The 21,871-nt window shown below is 33.2% G+C and overlaps 1 protein-coding gene across 4 annotated transcripts in view; it reads right to left on the reverse strand.

Annotated features, from left to right (window-relative positions):
- LOC136043391 (caspase b-like) overlaps positions 1–21,871 on the reverse strand; it is a 128,098-nt gene that overhangs the window by 13,566 nt on the left and 92,661 nt on the right. For all 4 annotated transcript variants that reach the window (XM_065728316.1, XM_065728303.1, XM_065728311.1 and 1 more), the window contains 3 exons: positions 18,368–18,464; positions 13,708–13,887; positions 5,209–5,447 (listed from right to left, as the gene is read on the reverse strand). In XM_065728316.1, coding sequence (XP_065584388.1) covers positions 5,209–5,447; positions 13,708–13,887; positions 18,368–18,464 — 516 coding nt within the window. The remainder of the gene's footprint in view (positions 1–5,208; positions 5,448–13,707; positions 13,888–18,367; positions 18,465–21,871) is intronic.

Below are 21,871 nucleotides of genomic sequence, written 5' to 3' on the forward strand. Positions count from 1 at the left end.
GTAAATAGCACATTATTTTAAGAAAGATTTGGCAAGGAGTTATGATAAGACGAAAAGTCAATTTTATGGGATAAATCTATGCTAATCATAGGAGAGAGGGCATATGCTAGTCATATCAAGCTAGGACACCTGTTCAATGAGCCCCCTTAGTGCTTGTAATAATTTGAAAACAGATTGTTATCAAATTAGCAAATTAATGGAACTGCCGTTTTCTTAAGTTAAATTAAAAGCTAAGGTATCCTCCTTTCGTCTATTTGCTGTACTGTCAGTAAATTGTAGAGGGATCTTTTCCCATTATTAAACAGGGTATATTTTGACTGTTTCAAGATGTGAGAAAATTCCGTTTTACTCAAATATTTGAGGAACACTACATTTAATTTTAATTAAAAATTAAAGGGATTACTTTTTTCAGTAGTAGATACAAGTAGAAAATTTAACCAGTGTCTTCGTAAATCTAAACATATTTAATACGGAGAGAGGGGAGAGTTCCCACCACTAACCACCACCAAAGAGACATAGAAGCACTGGTGGTTGGATATATCCATGCCCAATGAAAACCCTGGGCAAAATTAACTATGACTATAACTCAATGAGCAATCAAAGGAGTATGGGAGTAACCCCATGTATTGTGGATTAGAATATGGAAGTTGCTCAAATACTACTGCTATTGCTAGTAAATCATCGTAGTACCAAGCCACCTGAGGCCAACACAGCCACGCCCGCTCCTCCTCTATCCAAATCTATTCATAGCCTCGCTCTTTACACCCCAATCAAAAAGCACTCAGTTCTTTTATATCTTTCTGCATGACATCCTCCTACCCCAGACGAGGACAACATGCTTTCCATTTAGCCATAGACGGTTGGCCGAAAAATATAATCTTTGGCAATCTGTCATTCTTCATCCACAGAACGTGCCTTAGCCATCTCAATCTTTCTTTCATTATATCCCTAAAAAGCGGGATTGAACCATAGTTTGAAATACGGTCAGTCAGCCGGATGCCCAGATCAATCCGTAGGTAATTTCTCTGCAAAACATCTAAAAAATCTTCATCCAGTTTTCAGAGCGCCCGTTCTTCAGAGGCCATATTTGACCATTCTTATCACTGTAGCTTTCAGTATTCTAACCTCGGTTTTCAGACTTATCTAGCTATTCTTCCAAACTTTTTTTAACTTTAAAAAAACACTTTGAGCTTTGGCTATTCTACTTTTAACAAATTCACTGCACTGAAGTACGACCTAATCGTTACACCAGCTCGTTTGTGCCTTTCTTCAAATTGATTTTCAATGCTGAGCCGTAGTGTGTAAATTTTGTTTAAATGTAAGAATTTGAAAAAAAAAAACTAAAATTAGCTATGCTACGATAGTTTTTAAATATACCGATCTCTCTCTCTCGCTCTCTCTCTCTCTCTCTCTCTCTCTCTCTCTCTCTCTCGCTCTCTCTCTCTCTCTCTCTCTCTCTCTCTCTCTCTCTCTCTCTCTCTCTCTCTTATCTATTAGAACTTATCGATGGGGCAATTGGTAATTTGCTTTCAACTCCCCCCTGTATTTCAACAGAGGGTTTGGTTGATTTTACAGTAAGTTGATTTTTCGAGCAAGAAGATATAACAGAAGGGGACTTTGGTTGGGTTGACTAAATAAGTCCTGATATACTCGAGGGTAGTGTTTGACAGCTTTCACTCCTCCATCAATCCCCTTGATCCACGGTGATAGTGAAGAAGGATATTTTCAAATGTGTGTTTGTGAGCCCTAAAGTTTAGTCTACACTAACGCACAGTGAGGAAATAAGAAAGCGGTGCATAGGTTTCCGAGATTTTGCAAGAGTCAAAGACAGATGAATGGTGTTCATATTTTAGTTTTTTCAAGACAGCAGAACAGTTTTTCTCAAGACACTTTTCAAAAACCAGAGATAGGAGAACAGGATTTTTCTAAAGTTAGAAATGTTTGAGCTATTTTTTTCAAAAATCAAGAGCATACAAAACAGAAAGATTTTTTCAACAGTTGGAGACACATCACTAGAATGTCCAAACGTTCGTCCAAAAGGTCCAAAGAGTCAGAGTCAGGTGCACAAGATTTTCCCGAGTCAGAAACATACAAACCAGATTTCTTTCAAAATTTAGAAAAATAGAAAATATAATTTTCTCTCAAAAACTAGAAACATATTAACAGAATAAGTCTGCGACACAGAAACGAGACTTTTCAAGAGTAAAAGACAGTTGAATGGTGTTTTCCGAAACCAGAAACATGCCAACCAGATTTCTTGCCAAAATTCTTACACATGAGCTACAGTTTTTCAACAGTCAGGGAAGGGTGAATAAGTTTTACCCAAATCAGAAAACGTATGAACCAGATTTTTTCTCAAAAAATTGGAAACATACAAACAGATTTTCATCAAAAGCTAGAGAGGCATGCGTGAAAAATCAGAATTAAAACATATTTAGACGGGGGGGGGGGCATAGATGGCTGTAATTTTTGACAACTCCGGTGCTTTCATCTATTCCATTATAACTATGGATGGCAGCAGTATTGATTTTTAAGCTAGGATAGGCGTACCTTATTTAAGTTAGGTTAACTTAGGTTAAGTTAATGTGCCAACTTACCCTAATGTAAGCTTGTCATAAAAGTGGTTAAATCATTTCATCAGTCAAATATACTTATTTCATTTGACGAAACCTGGACACTTTTCCACCCTTTCCGGCATCTGTAGTTTCTCGGACAGAAGTTTCCATGAAACGCAGTTGCAATGAAAATGGCCCAGCCCCACTAGTTTTCGTCTGTTTACAATTTCCAACACCGGGCACTGCTGTTAACAGCACTCATGGATTTCCTTGTTTGATCTTCGTCCATGGTGCTCGACATGTAGAATATGACAAAGACAATCGTGATCAACAAAATCCACCTTATTACTGTTTTCAACCTTGACAACCCATGTTTTTCCCCCACATAGGACAGAATTTCTGAGGATTGCTTGGTATACTCTAATTTTTGTAATGAGGCTTATACTTTGACACTTTCAGGGTGGTCTAATGAGCTGGGAAGAGCTGGTGGAGGTTAGGTGAATTTGCCTTTCAATTTCTTGATCACGTCTTTTTCCCCTCCCTCCTAAATCCGCAAGTAAACTGAGGTATACTACTTCTCTTTGCTTCTCACGCTCTGATTAGAGCAAAAATCTTGGCATTTGGCGAATAACTTAAATGTTTGTCTGACTAATCCAGAATTTCCTTTTTGGTTCTGACGTACCTATGACTTCTTTTACTGATTTTTACATTACTGCAGCAAACTAATTTCACTTTTGCTCTACAGAAGTATCAAGGAAGCTCTAATTTTTTTTCATCATTCAGAGTGAAGAGAACACTGAATCTGTTCGAAAAGACCAGGCAGGATATAGCCTCAGTTCCAGGGGGGGGGTATAAGGCTTTTACGCTTGGTAGATCATTGAGGTTGAATTCTAGTGTTTATAAGGTTGGGATCAGAACCTGACTTTGAACCTGCGTGAGTATCAACTTATGATGAGGAATCCAACACAGAACTATTGAACCGAGACCTGACAAGTTCATAGTCTATTTTGGCTTTGGTAACTTTGTCATTGCAGGATATAGAAAAACAAAGCTTTAAAATATTGAAATAAAAATAAAGCACACTCTTAAAACAAGAAAAACAAAACCAATTTTAAAAATCGTGAAGTTACTAAAATTAAGTAGTTAAATCTTAATAAATGGAAAAAGAACGTTGAAAAGTCGGTTAAAATTTCAAAAAAAACAGTGCAAAGACAGCAGTGCATATGAAGAAGACAGTCATCAGGGCGATTGACCCCAACCCTAGAAAAAACCTAAGACGGAGGCATATAAAACATCCCGTTTGCTCTAGAAAAGAAAAATAGCCAAAGTTCCGGAAAAGGTGTGCTAATTTGTAAGAAACAAAAGATGAATTGATGTATTGAAAAAAAAGTATGAGCTAAAAACGAGAAAGAACGTGTAAACTGTAGAAAGTCAAATGGGACGCCCATCGACAAACCCCAAAGGGGCGAGTGCCCCAAATTCAGGGACATAAGGACTTACTCGTCTACCCCAAAAATATAGAAATAGGCTGACATTCTTGATTCTGAGGCACGCTAATCTTCAAAAATCAAATATAAAATGAGGCATAAGAAATGTGTGAACTAAATAATTAGAAAGAAGGCATATGTTAAAAAAAAAGGTAAAACAGGATCACTGTGCCACTATTATCTAACAAAATATTAAATATTTCCAAAGTTCTTATTTAAAAGACCCCATCGAAATGTGAATTTAAAATTACACATTAAAATTGACATAATACTTATCTTAGTAAGCAAAAAAAACATTCTTTGAAGAAACAGTAATTAGCTAATAAAAACATTTTTCTGGCATTAATTCACATTTGTGCATTCTAAGCAAATTGACCAGATTGGACTTTTTCCACGGGTATTGGGTGTTGTTCCACGCATATTGCGTGACCATCACTTTTGATTAAGTAATTAGTAGTTTGATTCCCCTATAAAACGTCAAAGATGCATTCTAGGTTTGATTGATTATGACAGTGTCTTGCTTGAAAGAAGAATTAAGGATTAGTAGCTATTAAATAAAAAAAATAAAATAAAAAAAATACAAATCACACGTTGTCCCGCTATACTTTGCTCTGTGCCACTATTATCCGTTGGTAGCCTCCACTTTCTTGTTCAAATAAAAAAAAAACATTAAAAATTTCCAAAAATAAATAAAAAAGACTAAATTGGGCAGGTATAGGGAAAGCCTGTATAAACCATTTCCCCTCGGGCTACTGCCAATCTTTTTGTAAAAATCCAATTGCAGGTATTTCTAATGAAATATTTTAGTTTTTCAATCAGAATTTTCACCCTCTTAATGCAAAACTAAATTGAGACATCTTTGACATCAACCGCAGACCCCATTCCTTTATCTCTTGCATATATACTCCAGATTTCCAAAAAATGTTTACATATTTGTGCTAATACATATACTTAGCAAATTTAAAGCTGGAGCTGAGTCCACATACTTACTAAAAAAGAAGAGAAAAGGAGAAACTGACACACACATGCGATAACTCATAAAGCAACGAACATTGAAAACACTCAAATACATAATAACAAAAACATAAGACATAGGTGCAATACATAAGCACACAGCGATACATTAACACACCTAAAAATGCAAAAAATATATAAAACTAATGAACCTGCATGCATTTATGACAATAAATCTTGGCTTTCCAATGAGATGCTTTGCTTCTCTGTTCGACAGTATATTGATAACATCTTTTTCAATATTGATAATGACTTCATCTCGGCAAACAATGCCCCATTGACCGTTATTTGAGCCCAATGGTCCACCATGAGACATAATAAACACGAAACAGCAGCTGTAATCCTTATGATCTTCTCTCTGAGCAAAGTTTTTAACATCTCTCCTCAATTCCTAAAACAAATAATGACTAGAATGACTCTCAGGTGGAGCAAAAATAAGAACTTCAGATAATACAGTATTTAGAAAACAGAGGCTTAGATATTCAATAATATAGTTTTACAGAAAATTATACTTTTAAAGAATATATACTTTTACGGAATATTAAGGAAAAGTAGACTTTCAGTAATATTTCTTATGTCAATAACTGGAAAATTGATATTTATTTGTGGTCAAATTAGAAAATTGTCTTTTACCAGAAGAAAGTATTATAAGCTCTGAATTTAGCAATGTTTTGAAAATTAGCCTAAAATTCCTTCGCAAATGGCAGACAACTTTCTTTTTTAATTAAATCACAAACAAATAAATTTTAAAATGGAGATTATTCCATTAATTGTCCCCAAATGAAAATTTTTTTGTTCGTCACAGAATGGCGATGTGGTCTAAGAAAAGAATACCTAATTTAAGATGTTACGTCGAAGATACGTCGTATACATGGGGAAATGAGACCGACCAAGTGAACAACTATAAACCCAACATTTCGTTTGCAATTAGAAGACACGGAAGCCCTTGCCACCTTCATTGAAAATTTGATCTACTTTTGACCGGGATTAAAAAAGGAAATTTACATCAAGACTGAATGAACTTTTTCAGCGAACTCTCTCTGAAAATAATCTAGTGAATAGTCGAGAAATTTTTATTTTGTGAACGACCCGAAAAGTTATCTATTTTTTGTATATAAATAGGCTAGCTTCAATTGTATTACTTTAGTAATTGTACTGATGACTAACGCTGTATATGTGATGGAAAAATTTGGACTTGTTTACCTGTTTTTTTCAATGTCTAAATAAAAGGATTTTTCCCCGTTTGAAAATTAATTTGTTCGTCAAAGAACGGTAGTGTGGTATAAAAAAGGAATACTTAATTTTAGGTGTTACGTCGAAAATCGAAACACAAAAATTTTTCTGATGGAAGTAAAAAGTGAAAATGAAACTTGAAACAAACTTTGCACTTTATGCAACATATATATATAATATTTATTCAATTAAACTGATACTAATGTTTCCCTAAAGTTTTTAAAAACTAGCCCATTGTTGAAACATTGATTCGACCCCCCAAAAAAACTATAAAGAGCAGAAAAGCAATTAAGAAATCTGCAAAGAAAGATGACTATTTATAAGGTTCTCAAAAGTGTTTCACTGGCAATTAAATAAGTAAATTTTACTATATAATTTTAATTCTCTTTAAGCATCAAGTAGAATTAATATTCAAAGAAACGCTAGTTTTTCGAAATTCTACAAATTTGGAAAACATAACGAGTCAATTCATCTGGACCAACATTATATGTATATGTTACCGTGAATGTCTGCAAATTGGTGAATGTTAACAGTCACCGGTGAATATCCGAAATACCTTTTTTCTCCTTGGATTCAGTCAGCACTGCCAGACAACTTTTTCAATTTAATGCAAGGTTTGATGATGACAGGTTAGATTATATTAGATTCGGTTTGGTCAGGTGAGGCTAGGTTGGGTTAAGTTAGCTTAATTTAGAATTTTTAACTCATTTCTGATATTTAGAACCAAATTTAAAATAGCCTAAACTAACATAATCTAACCTAACTTTAACTTTTACAATCATAGCTTGCATAAGACTGAAAAAGCTGACTCGCAAAGCTAATTGAATCGAAAAAACAAAAATGAATTTCGGACATTCACCGGTGAATTTCGACATTAACCAGATGTTGGACTTTCACGGTAACATATATAGTAACTGCTATACGAAAATTTTGTTTGTTTTTAGCTTCATCTTTGCTCTTTACTTTACTCAAAAAAACTATAATTTATTATAAATGTGTGTTCATTTTTAGGTTTAAAAAATATGCACAATTGCCCTAACACGAAAAGTTTTTTTTCAAGGCAAATAAATTGGATAAGTTACTTGAGATTTTGTTAAAACAAGGTATAATTCATGTGCACGTTTTACTTCATATCGTTCTTAAATTTTCCCTAGATTTCCTATTTTGAATAAAGAGTTTAAGAAGTACATTATCCTCGGTATCTTTGAGAAGTTGAAGAAGAACAGCACGGTATCGTTGTTTATGAAATGCTACAACATAAAAAATACATAGAGATTAAAAAAAAAACTGAATGACATCGCAGGAATTTTAGATGCGTATTTAATATGATTAGATAATAAAAAACTATTTTTTTTTAACTGAAAGTAAGGAGCGATATTAAAACTTAAAGCGAACAGAAATTACTCCGTATATGAAATGGGTTGTCCCCTCCGCAATTCTTCGCTCTTTACGCTAAAGCTTTTAATTGTTTTAAAAAGCAGAATTGTGGCAGGATTGCGAAGGATTGCGAAGGATTGCGGAGGGAACAGCCCATTTCATATACGGAGTAATTTCTGTTCGTTTTAAGTTTTAATGTCGCTCCTTACTTTAAGTTAAAAAAAAGTAGTTTTTTTTATGTAGTTTCTGAACGTTTTTGAATTATTGCATGTTTGATTTTGGCTCTCCACACATAAATTATTAAAATGAAATTTGTATATTTTTTCCTTTTTTGGCTAAATGGCTTTCTCTTAGTTTTGATCAGACGATTTTGATAAATAAGGGGTGGGGAAGGAGGCCTAGCTGCCCTGCAATTTTTCGGTTACACAAAAAGGCAACTATAAATTTTAATTTTTAATGACTGTTTTTATTAGTAAAAAATACACGTAACTTAAGAATTAACTTACGTAACAATTATATTCCTAAATTTGTATTATGTATATGAGGGGGTTTGTACCCTCGGTAATACCTCGCTCTTTACACTAAATCGTAAGTTTTGTCCCAATTCTTTAAGAATGACCGCCGTAGAATAAATAGTTGAAATTACTAAAAATACTATAGCATAAAGAGCGAGGTTAATAGCATAAAAATACTATAGCATATATGAACCCCTCATATGCGTAATAATCTCTGTTCGTTTTAAGTTTCAATGCTACTTCTTACTTTCAATTGAAAAAACTTTTCCATGTTTATTTTTTCATTGTTTTGTTTTTATAGTAATTTTAGAAAATCCTGCGCCCTTTTCATTGAATTTCTGTTCCCCCATGACATATTTCTCCAAGGAGAGATCCTCCCACATACCCGTACCCGTATAAACACGTACCCGTGATTTGTCTTCTGGCAAAAAATACCAAATTCCATATTTTTGTAGATAGGAGCTTGAAATTTTTGCTATAGGATTCTCTGATATGCCGAATGATTTTCGTTAAGATTCTATTACTTTAATGGAGTTTTCTCACTATTTTCCAAAATAAGGCAAATTTTCTCAGGCTCGTAACTTTTGATGACAAAGATTAAATTGGATGAAACTTATATATTTAAAATCAGCATGAAAATTTAATCCTTTTGATGTATATTTTAGCATCAAAATTCCGTTTTTTAGAGTTTCGTTTACTATTGAGCCGGGTCGCTCCTTACTACAGTTCGTTACCACGAACTGTTTGATCAAAAAATTGGAGGGCAACTAGGCCTCCTCTCTCGCTCCTTTTTTCTCAAAATCTTCCAATTATAACTATGAAAAACCTATTTAGCCCAAAAATTTCACGGCATTACGATTGCCATTCATATGCTGTATTGCTGCGAAAGATTTTGAGCTTCTCATAAGTAAGTATACTTTCTGTATTTTTACTTCTAGGCCTTTAACTTTTAGGAGACAAAAAAACAATTCGATAATGAAGGTCTTAAAAAAAAACAAAAACAAAACTAGAAACGGAAGTGAGCTAAAAAGTCAATAGTTATAATTGGAATATATATTTTACGGCTCGAATTCAAAAGTTGGAAAATGAATCCAAACTAAATATAAACTATCCTTATGTTTGCACCATTGCTACTGGATTAAACCCAAAATAAAGGAGAGGAACTAATTTAAAATTTTCTAGGTAAAAAGATTTTGAGGGCTCTCATGTTCTTTTATTTTGAAAGTTCTCTAAATTCATTTATATAATAAATTTTACTCTTAAGGTTAATCAAAATAATATTCCAAATTTCTGAATCATCCTGAAACGGCAGTTTTTTCACGCATTTTTCAAGGTGCAAAATAAAACTTTCAGTCACAGTTGGATGTGGCTCGCTCTTTACTAAGGTTCTAAAGAAGATATAAGGAGTATCACTGAGAAGGGGGAATTACATACCTCTGATTATTGATTTCTAACCATGTATTTGTTTTTGGCACACTTTTCATGCTTCCTAGCATTCCTAGCTCAGAAATTGTAGCGAAAAATGCCATTTTTGTTGTCATATGACATTTTGTAATGTGTCTGTCTTGCCCAATTTATAAAGAGACAGTAGCTGTAATCAAGAATTTCAAAACTAGGAGTTAATTAATTTTTTTACGATGTTACAGTCTTCTAATTTTATTAGTCGGCCCACGATTTGCTAGACTTACCAGGGGAATGGGAGACAGAATATATATGAGGAAGAGTTGCAGGATTAAAGTTTTCAACCGAAACGATCCTTTTCTTTTATAAATTTGACTTGGTAACATCAAAGAGTTCGTGGTAACGAATTGTAAAAAAGAGCGACCCGTCTCAATAGTTACTGAAACACTAAATTTAAATTTTGATGCTAATAGATATATCAAAAGAGTTGTTTGATTATTCTAATGCCAAATATATAAGTTTCTATAAGTTTAGTGATACCAGTCAAAGGCTACTAGCCTAAAAAAAAAAATTGCCTGATTTTCAGAAAACGGGGAAAACACAACCGAAAAGTCATAGAATATGAATGAAAACCACACCATCATTCAGCGTCCTATCTGCAAAAATGTGGAATTTTTATTTTTGCCTGAAGAAAGATCACGGATGTATGTTTTTTTTTTACCCAGGAGTGATCAAATCGACCCAGTTTTCCTGGAGTATGGGGAGAGATCTAATAAAACGGAAATTAAAAGTTAAGCCCCCCTATTAATTGACTACAACGATTGGAAGGCAACTAAGTCCCCTCCCATGCCCCCTTTTTCCTAAAATTTTCTGATGAAATTTTAAGACAGCTATTTTGTTCAGCAAAAAGGAAAGATCCTATAACTATGCCTTTGAAGATAACATGACCCCCCACAACTGGGGAAAGGTCACTAAGTTATAAAAATGTGTCTATTGTTTACGCATAGTATTTGTTTTTGGGAGATGTGCATACATTTTTGGGTGGGGGGATGGGAAAACTTTCTGCAGAGGAATTTTTCATTGGGAGAATTCTCCTTGAGGTGGGAAGTTCCCAAGGGCTAACTTTTCAGGTACACTGGGGGAGTTTGCCAGAATATCTATTTGAAATTCCTTTTATACGTTTGCTTTCTCTTTGCCAACTCAATTTTATGCGTAAATATGTTAAGGGCTAGTATATGGCGTAAATTTTCAACGGGATTAAGTTGTCTAAAGGGTATTTCCGTGGGTAGGGAGATTTTTCAGTGTAGGTACAGCCAGATTTCCAAGGATTACTTAAAAAACAATCAGAAAAAAAAATTCAACTGAGAGTTAATAGCAAAATTAAAACTGAAGAAACACAGATATTATTACTTATATGATGGGGGTTTCCCCCCTCCTCAACAACTGGCTCTTTTTGCTGAAGTTTGAATTTTATCCCAATTCTGTAACAACAACTCCTGAAACACAAGGGTCGTTTAATTAGAACAATAATTTATTTTTTTAAGTACTAGTAATCTTTAGCTTGAAGAGCGAGGTGCTTAGGAAAGGGATTACCCCCTCATATACGTAACAATTTCTGTTCGTTTTAATTTTTAATGTTGCTCCTTACTTTCTTTGAAAAAGCTTGTTATTTTTTAGTTAATCATTACAGGATTCCATATGGTACACAAAAAGATCACTTTGGGCACAGTTTCTAGAATAAATCAGCTGGAAAGAATGAAAATAGAGCTATCATAATCTCCATGGTTGAAAACCCTACACCAGATGCTTACAACCCTCTTCTTTGATACACCTCCTCCTAGCCCTGTTAATATTTTTGTGAACAGAATATTGATTAGCAGAACTAGCATCCTACTGCAAAGTTATAGAGGGCTATTCAGGGTCTTCTTTAAAAGCAACATTACGCTAAATTTGCTTAATCTTTTTAAGCTAAAGTTTGAATTTTGTCCCAATCCTTTAAAAACAGATTCTGAAACACAAGAGTCGTTTAATCAGTACAATATAGATTTTTCTTTAAGTTCTATAAACTTTAGTGTGAAGAGCAAGGTGTTGGGGAAAGGGAATAAATATTCATATACGTAATAGTTTCTGTTTGTTTTAGGTCTTAATGTTGCTTCTTACTTTTTGTTGAAAATGTTTTTTTATTTAACCATCACAAAGTTCCATAAGGAACTAGCCTATAAGTAGAACTATCCCGCTAGTTTTTCTAGTTAGTTATCAGTTCAGAAAAAAAATATTAAGAGGGCTAGGGGGGGGGGGTGCATAAAAAAAAGAAAGTTCAAAGCCTCTGATGCAGGGTTTTCAACCATGGGAATTATAATAGTCCCGTTTTCATTTTCCTAGTCGATCCATTACTCTTTTGGCCTGCCATATCCCGATCAAGCTATCTGGCAGTTTTTAAGTGGTTGCTACGACTATTCTGTTGAATTCAGTGATGAGCTTACTAACATGATCAGCAGATGATAGGAAAACAATCGGCTCAATTTTAGAAACGGCTGCCAATTTAGGCTGGACGATTTGGAAAATAGTTTACAGTATGTGAAGTATAGAGGGGTAAATTACAAAACTTAGAAAGGATGAACTTAACATTGTAAATATCTGCCGCTGGCTCGCTATCGGGAACAGAGAGGAAAAGCCTATTTCGAATTTTTGCAAAATTTTGCCTGCCAAGGTACCTGCTATTGAAAAAGCCTTCAACTCAACAGCGACAGCAAATATAAATGAGCTTAACTGTAAACTAGATATTAGCACGGTAAAAGTTCTTTGAATCTCACTCCGGTTGTAGTTTTTCCAGAGAGGTCAGCAGGCCTAATGCCACTCCAACATAGTCTGTGATAGTTAAAAACCGTATAAAAATAGTTGATTTCACAAAAGCAAGGCACACTTACATTGTAAATATGTGTCACATGAAAATTTGAAGTGTATTCACGTTTAAACGTTGGCCATCCGAGCGGAAAGTGATAATCTAGGAAAAGGCTGTTATATCTTCACTTGCAAAATCGATGCAAAGTCTGTCATGAAAGCACTCTGCCAGCGTTCACTCAACCGCTTTTATTGCGTTTGTCAAGGATGTTCCCCAAAAATTAAAGGAAACTGATATTTACTGTATACGAGCGAAAACAAGGACTCTAAAAAATTATTCAAGAAAGCCGGAAAAAAAAGAAGCTAAAACCTGGACAGAGAAAATTGTCTAAAGTCTTCAAAGAATCACATAAAAATATAATTTTTGGCTTAAAAGCTGTAGAAAAGTTGAACATAAGGGATTTTTGGTTGCTGAATACAGAAGCAACACTTTAACTGTCAGGTCACATATGGTCTTATTGTCTTCTAATGCAGAGCTGCATTAGTCTACGGAAGGTATGGTGAGATTAGGCATGTGTCAGACCTTACCAATCCTTGCATTCTGCCTATGTGCTGTATTGAATACAAAAGCAGCAAACATACTTCTTACTCCATCCGCTGTCCTAAACTTATTGCATAAAATCAGCAGAAGCTGCAGCTATCTCAGATGTTTTGATGCCTTTACTCATAAGAAATTAGCTAGTGTGATATTATGGAACACGAATGGCAATGTGCTCGAGACTTATTTTTCTATCAAAGAGTTTTCCCTGAATTTGTTATTATGTGCGCACAAGAATATTTTATGACTGATGTAAATAAATAAAAACATATTTATACTCCTACATGTCTCTCTTCCATTGCACTAGGTGCACCAGGAATAACGCCAGACCCTTCTGTGGCCTGGATACCGTTGTCTGACATTGACTCCCAGCTGTCTTGTGTATGCTACAAGGACCCATCTAGTTATTCGAAAAGATGATACTCTAATTATTAACATATGCCTTTCTACCGATTACAAAGATGAATAATCTGAAAAAGGGTTGGCCTTATAATTCTAAGAAATAATTTTCTTAGAATTATAAATTATTTTATAATTATTTTTTATAACATATTTTTTTTAATATAAAAAATTTCTGATCTTTTCAACTGTATTTAGTCCTTGTAATTTTAAAAAATTAAACATCACTAACAAAAAAGAACCAAATATGCCGAAATGCTCAATATAATCAGAGCAGAGTTACTTACATTGGCATTGAGATCCAGCTTCAAAGTGACAATAAAATTTAACTTCTCAAATAACATCAGCAAATTCGAAACATCCTTCTCCGAACCTAATCTTGGGTTCCCACTTTCAAAAGAATTGATATTGATGATAAGTACATGACCTCTTGGCCTATTTAAGACAACGGGGTAGCATTCTTTTGTCTGTAAAAGAAGTTAATGGATTCAAGGGACCTTTTAATGACTCTTCATGCAGGTGTAAAACAAGAAAAAGCTTTCTGGTTGCCCTAGAATATCTTCATTGAAATTTTGTTTCAGTTCTTGTTTTCAAATAAACGAATGTTAATGACTAATACATGACCCCTTTTATATATTTAAATAAACAATAAAAAATTTGTTCCTTAAAAGAATATGAATGATGTAAATATACCTGATTTTCTCCATAAGAGTAGTGGGTGGAGAGAATTATCCTTTTTTTGATGAAGTTTTTTTTTATCAGTGTTTTGAGCTTCCACTAGCAAAGCTCTTGTTGTTGCTTTACGTGTATTTTTTTAATAGTTTGTCAACAGTAAAAGTGACATTGTTCAATATGCAAGCCTTAGTAGTCAAAAGCAAAAAGGATAGATTAGATTTAATAATCATAGAAAAGCCCCTTCTCCATGCACTTAGTAGCTTCATTTCACTCATAATACTGATAAATGTAGGACTCTTAAACAGTTTTCTTTAGCACTTCAAAAAATGGCTAAAATCTATAAGTTGACACCGATAGAATTTACTCTATCACCAATTGAACGCTTTGAGGACAATCTCAAGAAATTTATTAATGAAGAGAACACTACCTATGATGAAAAACTATTTATGCTCCGAAATGCGCTTTGACTTGTGGTGAGACAATTCATGCTGGGAGAAACAAGTCAATGTAAGTGCCATTGACAAAAGCAAACGTCTCAAAATTCTGGAACATCACAACCAACAAGATTAAAAGTAGAACATTTAACGTTGATCAAAGTTTTTTGATGCGTCGAGTATCTACTACTGCAATCATATCGTGAGCAAAGTAAAAGACTCTTGACATGTCATATTTAAAATGGACAAGTTCAAACTGATGGTAAAAGGATTCAGGTTATGACCGGATTGTTTTACGTGTGAAAAGAGGCTCAAATTTTCTTTTGAGACAAGTAAGCCTCCTCCCCCTGTATAATTTTACTTCAATTTTTTAAGTTAAATATTATAACTTTTTATAAATATTATCTTTCATGGATTAATATAATCAAATATCAACTCTATTAATTTTAATTAAATAATTAATTTGCGATTATTTTTGTACTAAGATTATTTTTAACCTTAATTCATTTAATTATAATCATATTTCATGGTAACAATTAAAATCGAGTTGATTTGATAGCGGAATTGGTTACAAATTGTAAGACTTCTTTCATTTGACAACCACCTCTTAACTTTTTAAACTCTCCAAACCTTACAAAAAGTCTTATTGTCAATAAGCAGGTTCTAAAAGACTTCCAAAAATTTTAACAGAAGAACAAGACTATTTTAGATCGGTTTTGGAAATAAAAGCAAACCTTGCACTAATGGTAGAAAAACAAAGACGCTACAAGCGATTTGATGGCAACAAAAATGGTAGATAGAAATAAGTGACAGTGTCCCGACATGTCATCATTATTCATCAGCATGCAAAAGGGCAGTGGGCACATCAGTAAGCGTTTGAGTTCAAAATAGCCAAGTTTTGAAACGTAATTATTAAAATATTGATGAAATGGATAGTTTATGGTCCCCTGGTACACTTGCTCAAGTAAAGGGGCTTCAAAAGAGGGTTGTGAAAGTTCATATACATAATAAACAAAGCTACACTCTTCATCAAAGTCACAGGGTTTATGGTAGTAATTATCAAAAAACCAAAGCTTAATCCCACCCCCCCGTAAATAATGCAAGTAGATCTCTTGAATCTATACGAGATTCAAAAGTGCCACAACAGACCGAACAAGTATATTTTACCCTTAATCAGTGTCTTTGGTTACTATGTATTTGCCAGTCTATTGCAATTAAAATGAGATGATGAAGCTGCTAAAGCTTTAGAAGCTATTCTTGAGTAATATTATTATAGAAAAATTCAATTGAATCATGATAGTCAATTCGCTAATTAAAATTTAAAGAAGGTATCGTAAAAATATAATACATTCCTCTATCATAGTCATAGTCTAATCAAGGGTGTATTAGAGGAAGAATTGATCAGAACTGGCTACCTTCTAATTTGAAATATTATACACTGAAAAACACTACCACTTTTACTCATGATCTGAATAAAATCATACAAATTTACGATCTGCCCCCATCACTCTCTATCCAATCTTAGTCTTCTTTAAGTTAGTTGAGGCAATAATCACAACACACTTGATATTTTCCTTGAGTAATATTCCAATGAAACTGGAATAAAAGTGGAATACTCTGTTACAGTACTAATCAATTGAACTATTAACACTAAATTATTCCAACCATCTTCCAAATTGTAAAATGATTATACTCTTTGAGTTGAATCTCCCCCTCCAACTCCGGTGTAAGGAATGTAATTTATAGAAGTTGCTTATTGTGAACATAAGAGGTTTTTATGAAAGAGATGATATGATAATATTTGGAGGTGGCTCATTTGATTACAAATAGAAAGTTTTTGTGTCCTTTTTAAGAATCCAAATTTTGAGGTAGCCATTTATTTAAGATAGTTCAAAGGTCAAAAAATTTTGCCTCCGGGGTTGAAACCACTTTAGCTTCCGAGTTTATCATATAAACATATTAAATGGAAAAGACGGTATGCTTGATCCTGGGTCTCTAAAAATACTTAGGTTATTAAGGTGAACCGTTTAAGAAAACGCTGAGCGGAATGGAGAACCCAATCAAAACAGACTAAGTACTTCCAGGTAGTAGAAACGGCAATATCAGCAATATCTAAAAACAATTGAGGGTATTAAGTTGAAACTTTCAAAGTAAATTTAGGAGATTCTGAAAAATGATTAGAAGGTAATTACCCCATTGGCCTTTTTAGGTACCCCCTCTGCTCAACACTAACTAAAATTTTGGAATTACTATTCCATTTTGGAATTACACTTCCAAGAAGGCCATACCCCTACAGTCCAAGAACAAGGGTTGTAAATTATGTAATTTTCCCATTGTCTAAATGCAAAATACATCATCAGGAAAAGTGAAAATCTTTAATCCTGAGTGAATCCAAAAAACTGAAATCCTATTGAAAACATCATATTCACTATTTCATTGACTATATTATTCACTATATTGAAAATGTAGTTCCCGAAATTACCAGAGAATTCTGCTAAAAGTTTTAGTTTTTCATTTGACGTCAACGGGTCGTCATACCCAAACTTTAATGCAGCCTGATTTTTTCATTTGTGCTAGTGGACATTGGCACTTTTTGTTATAAGGGTTTTGTACAATAACCATACAAAAAAAAAGAAGTTTTGCGGAGCTTTATCAGCCTGAAAACGATAAAACAGTTTCAAGTCTGGGTGAAATTTATTTGTATGATTATGAACTTCACTGGGCTTTAACGGTTTTGTACTTTGACCATGAAACTCTTATGGCACATAGCGTCTCAATTCAATTCAATTTAATTTATTTAAAAACAGACAGCGGACAAGCTGAATATTCGTTTAGTCGTCAAAACATAAATATATATACAATCTATAGTCAGCACTTATCAAATAATTTAAAATAATTTAAATCATCCACTTAAAATCATTATATAATAACTGACTAGTCAAAATATAATAAAATATAACTGACGAACTAAAGCAATGGACAAGCCAAATATTCGTTTTAGTCGTCAAAACGCAAATACATGTACAATCCATAGTCAACACTTACGAGAGAATTTGAAATAAATCCAATCGTCCACTTAAAATCAGTACACAATAACTGATTAGTCAAAATACAATTTAACTAATGAACTAAGGCTGTTGCTATTCCTGCTTACTTGCAGTAACATTAAAAAACTTAACAAATGAGAGAACAAAGCTTTTCAAATATCTGTTTAGAGACACATTGATTGGCTGTATACGAGGTGCAGCTTCTACCACTGCTCTTGCGGGTCTTTCTCGATGTGGTTTAAAATCAGGGACAGTATGGATCGATGGGATGTGCTGTTCAACACCACTGTACCAAAAGCAAGCGATAGTTTTTGTCGACGGTTAGTAAGGGAATCTAGGCCTAACTGTTCAAGGAGGGCACATTATGGGACTTTGGGCGCTTTTGAAATTACCAACAATGCCCGAAATTGAACTCTCTCAATTGCGTCCGACTGCTCCTGCGTTAGGCCCTAATGCCAAACAGAGGAACAGTATTCAAGGTAAGGCGGTATAAAAGAAGTATAAACTCACAAAAGGTGATCTGAAGGAATTCCATGTCGAGACAGCAGCTTTAGCAAGCTAACACCTGTATTAGCTCTTCAGAGCATCATTTCCGTCTCAAGTATAATTCTACTGAACCTGGAGCAATATCTACGAAATTTTGCAGATAGTTGTTGATAATGTAATATAATATTAATCCATCTAGATGAACAATTTTTTTTTAAACCGTTAATGCTTTCTCAGAAAACACTAAAATTGTGGTAAAATATATAAATCAGGCTAAATTATTCCTGCACCCAATAATTACTTACGTTCTTGTTATTCATATTGTAAAAATCAAGCGAGGCAGGTCTAATATCAAAGTTCAATAGATCATCTTGTTCTTGATACCTTGGAGGATGGAATGTCCTGCAACATTTAATGTTATTAGCACCATATTGTACATGAACGATATAATCACCTATAATGTATGTTAGTATTATCATATTCTGAAATTGGACAGACTTACACATTTCTTTTGAAGTGTTTCAAATCGAAAAGTGTCACAAAACATATAGTTTATAAGAGCTTATTGCAAAAACCATAGTAGAAAGGTAAGAGGCTGTATTAAAACGTACGACAAAATGACATAAAATCATTCAATAATCAGAATTTCAAAATGAATTTACTATTCATGAGTTTGATGTCTTATGGTAAGGCCCATTTAAGTGTCTGAACCAAATTGAAAAATTTTGTGGATTTGTAACTATTTCTCATGGATAATAAATTGTATTGTCTTGTGTCATAATTGAAGATGTACTGGGATTGTCCTAAGCTGAAATTTGAAATGTCAACGTACAATGAGAAAACTTTTCATGTAAGTTTAGTGTTTACGAAGTGATCACTAAACTCCGTTTTCTTTTTCTTTTTACCCGTAATAAGATGTGTACTATTTACTGTGGCTGTTGATCATCTGTGAAAGCTTTGATGCACTATGATAACTTTGTAAATTATAAGTTCGTTAGTTCGTTTATGTAAGATATACCTCAAAATTTATGCGAAATGTAAAAATTTCGCTTAAGGAGTCAATAAGCTTATAGTAAATTCTTTGATCATTTCTATAATGATCAAGTTCTATAATTTAATTTTTGAAGCCATGGCTTTTTACTTAGAAATATATAAGAATATATCCTAAACTTCAACTGTAAAAAAAACGTCGCATATGAAATTTTATCTGTGAAAGAATAATGTAAAGCGCAGTTTTTTTTATGATTTGAACGCTTCTATCAAGCTTAGAAAAATTTCTTATCTTGTCTAGAAAAGTTGTGAAAAGATTTTGACACCAATTTTTATACACCATGCAAACTTCGAGAAGTATTTCCAAGTTGACAAAAAATTGGGTAGGTAAAAGAAAACAAAATTATCGTGCACATTTTCAATATTTTAGGTCAATTAAAATATGAGGCATCAGATAAACAAATTTAGAAAACATCCCCTGAAAAAAAAATAAGAAACTTTAACCTTGAGGATGGAGAGCTTTACACATGACAAATTGCAGCGAATTTGAAAAATCGAAACCTCAAAATCGAAAAGCTCACAAAAGCAATTTTATTTCAGAAAAACTATTCTTATCTCCAGCTCCTGGTATATCAGAACTAGACTTTTCAATCTGAGGTACGAAAAAGATTCATTTATGTCTACAGTATAAATTACCTCTTTGATATCAAATAAGTCAATTCAGAATGATAACCATGGAAGTTATTGCCTAATCCACAATTCATTTTTGGATTATGATTTGCATCATATATGATTTTAACTCTGAGACCGCTGGATGGAAATGACCAAACGGTCACCGAATAGCAAGGTTGTCCGAAATTGTCACATCATTTTCTAAGTAAGGCCAGCATTAGACCTGAAAACGCACCCGTAAGAGCTCAAGACTGGGTTTACTGGAAAAAGATAGTGTCTGGATCTCTCGACGCTGGCACCAAGTCAGTAGGAGAATTAAGTGAGAAAGCCAAGTTACGCAAAGTTGCATCAGAACATCTTCAGTAAGTTGTGTAACTTGACCATTTCAAACATATTTGCCTAAAATGTGTCTGATTTTATTACTGTTTCTAGAAAGTCTTAGGAAATGTATGCTTTAGATTTGGATGAAAATGTACCTTCATGTTTCAAAACGGTATCTCTTACTTAAACAGATTTCTGAAGTACCTTGTGTAACATAATCATTTCAGACCTAATTGATTAAAAGATATCTAATTTTATTGCTATTGTTAGAAAATTTGAGGAAAAAGGTTTTTCATGCGTCAATCAACATCCTTTACTTAATAAGTTTATCTTAAGTAAACTGTAGATCATAAATATTTTATACACGTTTGCTTAGAATATATCCAATTTTATTACTATTGTTAGAGTTTTTTGAGAAAGAAACGTATCCTCATGCGAGAAAATTCATTCTATAATTGAAAAGATAATCTCAGGTAATTATTGAATCATAAAACTTTTAGTCAAATTTGTTCCGATTTTTTTTTACTAGTCTCAGAATGTTTTAAGAAAATTAGGTTTCAGTTTTGAGAAATAGTTTTGCTTCTTGCCTCAAACTGCATCCTATAAATAAAAGTATATCTCGAATAACTTTTGCAACTTCAACATTTTTTTAAGTATTTGCTTAAAATATGTTTGATTTCATTACTATTGTTAGAAAACTGTAAGAAAAAATAGTCATTACAAAGAAAAAATACTCAAATATTGTTAAGAATAAGACCCTTCCTTGTTACACTAAAAAATATAATAGGTGGCTAAAGATCGACAATATCAGAAGAGTTAAATATATTTGAAGGAGTTAAAAATGTTTAAACTTGTAACATTTCCCTAATAGGCCTTCTAGCATTGCATAAAAGATATTTGATTTTACTAACCTTGTTAGAAACTTACGTTTCAGTTTTGAGAAAAAAAAATACCTTCATATCTCAAACGATATCCTATAGCTAAAAACTATATCTCAAGTATCTTATATCAGGAGAATAGTTGTCTCATAGTTCAAAATTAAACCAGTCAAGTATATTTAAACCAGTTAAAAATGTTTAAACTTGAGAATGGTTACATCGCTTAAAATATATTTGGTTTTTATTAATTTCGTTAGAAGCTTAGGTTTCAGTTTTAAGAATAATGTACCTTCATTTCTTAAACACCATAATATACTTAAAATTCTTAAGTAAATTAAATCAGTAAACTAGTGATCTTGGAGCTCAAAATTAAAACGGTTAGACACATTTGGACCACTTAAAAACTTTTGGGTTTGCATAATTTTTCTCATAGGTCCTTCGTAACATTGCTTACAATATATTCGACTTTATTACAACTGTTAAAACGTTTTGGGGTAATTGCAGTTTCAGTCTTTAGAATAAATGTACTATTAAATCTCAAATTTCATCGTATAGTTAAAAACTATATCTCAAGTAACTTAAATCATAAAACTAGTTATTTCATAGATCAGAATAAGACCAGTTATGCAAAGTTAAGCATCAAACCCTTTTTATGTCACGAGTATACACTTTTTACATGAATCTGAAACATATAAGACATTGAATTTCAACCTCGCTCAAATAAACCTCGTATAATTTAACATTATCTTAAACTCATCTCAATTTAATGTACTTTTTTCAATTTTAGTCATCAAAACCCCTTTTAATGTCAAGAATAAGTACTCTTTTAAGAACTTGATACGTCTAAGACTTGGAATTTCAACCTCGCTCAAATGTCTCTGTTAAAGGACCCCCTTCGAAAACTATTACGACTTTGAGAGTATAGGATAGAAAATCTACGCCCATGAA

Source organism: Artemia franciscana, chromosome 2, assembly GCF_032884065.1.
Source record: "Artemia franciscana chromosome 2, ASM3288406v1, whole genome shotgun sequence".
NCBI classification, from domain to species: Eukaryota; Metazoa; Arthropoda; class Branchiopoda; order Anostraca; family Artemiidae; genus Artemia; species Artemia franciscana.